At 42.9% G+C, this 6,961-nt stretch overlaps 1 protein-coding gene across 2 annotated transcripts in view; it reads left to right on the top strand.

Annotated features, from left to right (window-relative positions):
• The window catches only part of cog1 (component of oligomeric golgi complex 1), a 24,417-nt gene that overhangs the window by 16,452 nt on the left and 1,004 nt on the right, over positions 1-6,961 (top strand). Inside the window, exons 13-15 of one of the 2 annotated variants that reach the window (XM_023422839.2) lie at positions 395-504; positions 1,110-1,191; positions 1,354-1,377. In XM_023422839.2, the coding sequence (XP_023278607.1) occupies positions 395-504; positions 1,110-1,191; positions 1,354-1,362 (201 nt within the window). In that variant the 3' untranslated portion in view covers positions 1,363-1,377. The remainder of the gene's footprint in view (positions 1-394; positions 505-1,109; positions 1,192-1,353; positions 1,378-6,961) is intronic. The other variant, XM_023422838.2, reaches the window with a different exon arrangement.

The following is a 6,961-nucleotide window of genomic DNA, read 5'->3' as shown; positions in this document are numbered from 1 at the left end:
TTCTGCTTTTTTTGCACACATCTCTTAAACCACTTCAGTTCTGCTCAAACCTACCAAATGTTTATTAGTTTTCGGGATTTTAACCCTTTAAATGCCAGTTTGAAGACATGTTGCCTCTTGTTTTATTAAAAAAAACAACACAGAATATGAGATATTTCCCACATAATACACGATGGAGGGATGTGAAATTGTTTTATATCAGAGTCTTTTATATCAAGACATTTCTCAAAACCAGAATATGATCAGGGTGACTTTTGAACACTGGAAATAAATCATGTACTCATCCCGGCAGTAGCCCCCGTGGCACTAAAAATTTCCCTGGAATTTTCTAGTTGATCTATATTATTGCCCCCATGTACTTGTGGCTGTGTCACAATGTGGTGTTGTGTTTCAGGTGCTGCTAGGGCTGCTGACAGGCTCAGAGAAGCAGTTCACCTCACGGAGCAGCAGTCTAAACTCCCAGGAGCCGTACAACATCCTGCCACTGGCCAGCAGCCAGATCAGGTCAGAGGTCAATGCTAGAAGCTCTATGTGGCATTAATAACTCATAAAATTTGTGACATGAATCTAATTCGCAGAAACAAACCACACTGTCACTGAGATGATGTGCAGCGACTGCTGGTCCCTCATTGCACTATTAGAGCGGAGGTCTTCACAGGTCCTCTTGGTTTCTAGTAACCCCAGATCTGACCCAGGAGCTGAGTCTTACAGTTGGGCTTTTATAAACATCTATAAACAGAAGTAATGAATACAACACATTTTGGACTGTAGAGGGACAAATGACATTTAGTCCAGATAAGGTGTGAAAATACAAAATAAATGGATAAAGGAAGTTCAAAAGTCTTCATCTAACAAAAGAATCAAAATGTTAAATAGTGTTTTAAAGCACTTTAAAGCAGCTACAAAAACCTCACTAAGTAATGACATGAAATAGATTCTAATTGTGTGAAATTATTATTTAAATCTGATTTAAGAAGCACAAACAGCTTCTTGATTCATGGTGTCAAGTCACATTTCAGGCAGAAGTTATTTTGATATTTATAGGATATCTGTATTTTTTGATGAGATATGATTATACATCTCCACCATGACTGTTGTGTCCTCTGCAGGTTTGGACTGCTGCCTCTCAGCATGTCCAACGTCCGGAAGTTCAAGTCTGAATCCAGGAGTTCTGAGGCTCCTCAGCAACTGGTGAGTAACACAGCTGGGACCTGGTTTCTGAAGTCCAACTGAGCTCTTGTGTAGGGGATTTTAGTTTTGTTGTTTCATTTACTGACAGCCACAGTGTATCTTCATTTTTCTGTTTAATTGTTTTGTTCCACCGGTCTGTCTGTTACACCCTCTGCCCTCCAGCATTTCTGAGTGCCAGAAACCCAGGCAAGTCCAACACTGCAGGTTGATATACATGTGTGTGTGTGTGTGTGCGTGTGTGTGTGTGCGTGTGTGCGTGCGTGTGTGCGTGCGTGCGTGTGTGTCGTGTGTGTTGGTTGTGTTGTTAGCTGTTCCTTGGTTGATTTTTGCTGCAGTGTGAGAGTGTATTATTAATTGATGAAAATATTCTTGAGGTTGGGTGGATGGAAACTAATGGCTCTGCTTGGGCTCCAGTAGCTTGAGATCAGACAATAGAATTTCTTTGGGCAGTAGTGACCTGGGCCGTTCTCACCTGTTTGAGTGGATAGTCCTATCTGGAGATACACTAATTATAACTGAAGTCAGTGTTAAGGTCGGCACAAACACAAACAACAGATGTTTCTGTGCAGCTCAAGGTCAGATTCATCCAGAATTGGATTTTTTTCCATTAAAGACTCTGGACACATTGGACATGGTCCTGTTTGCTGCCTCACCAACAGTCACATAATAAAATCCGTGTCACTGTGCTTTGGAGTAGAGCCAGACCGATATTGGATTTTTGGGACCGATGCTGATACCGATATCAGGGAGTAAAAAATATCGATAAACACTTGTGAAAAAGATATGTCATGAAAGCGGGATATTTTACAGTTTAACAATAAACTCTATTGTCCAAAATGACATCAGTGCACTGAAACGGTAAACTTCACTGGGAATTAAATAAAATAACTATAAAGATAAATAACTCTAAATAAAAAACAAACAACAAATATGTATATATATATATATATATACAGTATATATATATATATTTAACTTGAATGAAAACAAAGGATCAAATATACATAAAATGCTGCCTTTATAACTTGACTTGACCCGAGCATTTCCACTGCATTATTGCTTAACAGAAGTATCTGTGAAATCGGTCTGGCTCTACTTTGGAGCTATTAGAAGCTGAATTGTATCACGTTGGGTAGCTAACTAGTCTAGCAGTTTCCCCCTGCTCCAGTCGTTGTGCTAAGCTAGGCTAAACATGTCATCTGTGCTGGATAAAGTTGATTTCTACTCCAGAGTAATTCAGGTGTCCTGTGAGTCTGTGGCTCGGGTTTCCATAGTAACACTTACAGTGACGGTGTGAAACTGTGTAAATGTTGCTGCCACTCACCCTTAGTCAGTGTTTACCCCCCAGCATGTGACGCCAGACCTGTGATTACCTGCGTCAATGAAACAGTCGGTCAGACTATCAAATATCAAATATAATCAAATGTAATTTGTCTAATGAGACAAGCGTACAGGACAAAGTAAGTTATTCTTTGAAGTTGGCATCGCATGATCAGAATATTAATAAAAGCATTTTGATTTGTGCAGATTCTGCTCTTACTAAACACTCGGCTTGCTGAAGTGGTGACCTGAGCCTTTAATGGTTTACATTTACATCATTCAGTTTTATCTAACCTTTTAGCTATAGAGCTAAACAGCTTGATATAACACTGGGGATCCTTTGCAGTGTGTTAGCATGGAGCACCAGGGCCAGGATCCACCCAGCCCCTATCTAGACCCATTATGCTACGTATCACGGCCCTGATTAGAGTTCAGAGTTGCGCTGGTCTGCTGGTTTTACTTTGGTGAAATGATTGTTGTCTTCATTACCACAACTGCTGGCATTTTCAGAGGACACTGAACGCAGCTCAGAGCTTCTGTCTTCATAAGCAGTTTTCTTTTGATTTACCACAATCAAAGACGCAGACACCACAGCAGCACCAGCAGAACAGGCTACTGTGGCTACAGCCTGCTATGCTAACATCAGCGAGTCAGCCTACTGGAGCGTGGCTGGTTGATGAGGGAGGACCTGCAGTTTGCATGACTGACAAAGAGGAAACTCAGGCTCACATGCATGATGTCCTTCCTCATGGGCCGGCTTCAGTTCTGCCTGTGGTATTTGTTGGTAGTAGTGCAGAAGTAAGGATGAATAATAACTGAGCCAGGGTCCATCACTGTTCTGTTCTCTGCACCTTTATGTTTTTTTCATTGGTGCCGCAAAGAAATGTATGAAACATGAACTGTTCCATAGAATCTAAGAGACAAAGACACATTCAGATGAATTACCAGTAAACTGTCATTAACTTTTAATAACCAACCTGCTTCACTTCATGATTTACTTTTAGAGCAGCACACTTGAAACATACTTTAGGATTAACTTTTCACATTGTTAGGTGTAACCTCTAAATGCAGTATTTCAGAAAATGTGATGATATAGTAATAATGTTGTTTACGGCAGTGGTTCCCAAGCTTTTCCAACTCATGACCCACTTGAGAATCTTAAAAATGTTGGCAGCCCACATCCCTCGCCATAACAATACAATTTTAATGATAATGATTGAACATTCAGGACTGAACTGAAGCAGGAGCTTAGTTCAGTTTTCCTTTTTTTTTTGATGGGGGAGGGATCACCTGTCGATTCACCACCTGACTCTCTCACCTTTTAACTCTTCCTATTGCTTTTTTTTTCTTTTTATAATCACATCTTTTCATCAAAATTATAGCCTTCTGTTTTGCAAATGATTTGATGTTTTAAAATAGGGGCAGAGTAGAAATTTCAGTCCGGGCTAGTCATGAAAGTTCAACAGCACATAGGTGACAACAATAGAAACAGCAATAAAAGATCTAAACACCTTCAGCAGCAGAATTAAAGAGCCACACTTTGCATGTTGGTAGAAATAATTATTACTTCCTATGCTAAACAAGAATTTCATATTAATTCTCTGGTAACCAGAGGGAAAATCACATGTTTTTAGTGTTTTGTAGAGCAGACTTTTTAGCCCTTATCACTACATTGATGCACTGGCAACAAATTGCAGCAAGTCCGCATAGCTCGTAGTTTTTTGGAACACATTTCTATATATTAGTATATTTTTTGTCGATTGATGTTTTTTATTCTACGTCGTTGTTTCGTCTGACGATGGAGAAAATAATGTACACAAAGGAAGAACTCCTGGCTTTAAAGTTTACCAGATATGGAGACAAACGTCCCATACCAGCTGAACTGAGGAAGCCGTACTGTGGATGCAGAGTTGGGGCTAAGCTAAAGGCTAGGAGATGGAGATATAAGCCTTTTTCTACCATTGATCCTCATGGGAAATGTCAACTCCCTGGCTAACAAGTGTGATGAACTGGAGGCACTTGTGAAGAACCAGCAAGCATATCGTGAGTGTAGTCTCATGTGTTTCACGGAGACCTGGTTATTCGACAACACTCCTGACCGTTGTGTGGATTTACCCAGCTTCACTGCAGTATGAGCGGACAGAGACGCCAGAGCAAGTGGGAAGAATAAAGGTGGAGGACTGGTTCTGCTTGGTGCAACCCCAGTCCCAGCAAAGTGAAGTAGATGATCTGCTGTTGGGATATTGAACTGTTGGCAGTCGGTCTTAGACCGTACTATGTACCGAGGAAGTTCTCACACATTGTTGCCATTGTTGTTTACATTCAACCACGAGCAAAGCTTGTGGTTGAATGTGACGACATCCACGAGACTGTTACAAGAGTACAGACCCAGCACCCTGATGCATTCATTGCAATATCGGGGGATTTTAACCATGTCACTCTCACCTCTCACCTATCTGGCTTCACTCAGTACGATGACTGTCCCACAGGGGAAAATAAGACACTGGATCTGTTGTATGTAAATGTCAAGGAGTCCTACACTGCTTCAGTTCTACCACCACTTGGCAGATCAGATCATAATCTGGTTTTTGTTCAGTCTTCCTACAAGCCCTGTGTACTGAGGCAGGCTGCAACCACCTGCTCATTCAGGAACTGGACCCCGGAGGCCAGTGAGTGTGTAAGAGACTGTTTTGAGTGCACAGATTGGAATGTACTGTTGGAGTCACAGGAAAATGATAAAAGCAAGGACCCTGACCTTGATAGAATGGTTGAATGTACCACAGACTACATTAACTTCTGTATGGACACAATATTACCAGCAAAGACTGTACACTGCTTTCCAAACAACAAACCCTGAATCATCAGTAACATCAAGACCCTCTTCAACCAGAAAAAGGAGGCCTTCAGGGATGGAGACAGGGAGAAGCTCAGGTGTGTGCAACATGAGCTGAAGAGGAGATTAAAGCAGGAGAAGGAGGACTACAAAAAGAAAGTAGAGAGGAAACTGCAGCACAACAACACCAGAGAGATGTGGAAGGGGGAGAACAGCCAGGCAACAGGTGATGTGGACAAGGCCAATGAGTTCAACCTGTTCTACAACAGGTGTGACACAGCTTCACCTGTTCTCTCTCCCACTGCTTCAGCTGCAGCTTCTCCTACAGCATCTCCTCCACAACCTGACACTGCAGCTGCACCTCCCTCCACACTGAGGTCAAGCCTCCTGTCCTTTACAGTGGAGGAGGTGAGGGTGGAGCTCAAGAGGCCTTGCCCTGGAGAGGCAACAGGCCCGGATGATGTGTCTCCGAGGCTGTTAAAGAACTGTGCAGCCCAGCTCGCTGAGCCTCTCCAGAGGATCTTTAACTTAAGCCTTCAAACAGGGAGGGTCCCGGTCCTGTGGTAAACATCATGTCTTGTTCCAGTACCTAACGTAGGACGACCGGCTGAGATAAATGACTACAGACCGGTGGCCCTCACATCACACATCATGAAGACCCTGGAGCGGCTGCTTCTCCACCTTCTGAAGGCCACAGGTTGAACACGTCCTGGATTGTGGATTACCTGACAAGACGACCACAGCACATCAGGCTGGGTAACTGTGTCTCAGGGACAGTGATGAGCAGCACTGGGGCTCCACAAGGGACTGTTCAGGCTCCATTCCTGTTCATCCTGTATACAGCCGACTTTAAATACAACTCTGAGTCCTGCCACATCCAGAAATACTCGGATGACTCAGCTATTGTTGCGTGTATCAGGAACGGGCAGGAAGAGGAGTACAGGGATCTGACGATGGCCTCCAGTGAATGGAACGACAAGAACTGCCTCCTTCTGAACACCTCCAAGACCAAGGAGATGGTCATGGACTTTCGGAGGTCTAGGCCCACCCTTCAGCCAGTCAACATTCGAGGGAAGGACATTGAGGTGGTGCACACTTATATATACCCAGGTGTGCACCTGGACAGTAAACTGGACTGGTCCCTGAACATGGATGCCATCTACCTGAAGGGGCAGAGCTGGATCTTTTTCCTGAGGAAGTTCAGGTCCTTTGACGTCTGCAGTGAAATGCTGCACATGTTTTATCAGTCAGTGGTGGCCAGTGTAACTCTTTAATACTGCAGTCTGCTGGGGCAACAGCATGTCCAACATGAACACAAAGAGACTGGACAAGCTGGTCAAAAAGGCTGGGTCTGTGCTCGGCAGGAGTCTGGACTCACTCAGGACTTCTATCTATCTATCTATCTATCTATCTATTGTGAAGTTAATATTGAAGCAATATCTACCTGCGGACCCGTAGACCGTACTTTAATGCCAAACTATGCATAACCACATCTTAAAAATAAATTTGTGTCTGTTAAAGCATTACCAGCTTGGAACAAGTGACATGAGACCTCAACGCCATAATAGAACAGATCTACAAAATGAATCTTATTGTTAATTTTTTTTTTTTTTTTTT

This window comes from Seriola lalandi, unplaced genomic scaffold (genome assembly GCF_002814215.2).
Source record: "Seriola lalandi dorsalis isolate HSWRI2012SDOR001 ecotype SW California unplaced genomic scaffold, Sedor1 jcf7180002054686, whole genome shotgun sequence".
In the NCBI taxonomy this organism is placed as follows: Eukaryota; Metazoa; Chordata; class Actinopteri; order Carangiformes; family Carangidae; genus Seriola; species Seriola lalandi.
Note: the sequence above shows the minus strand (reverse complement) of the source record. Positions and strands in the feature narration are given on the sequence as shown.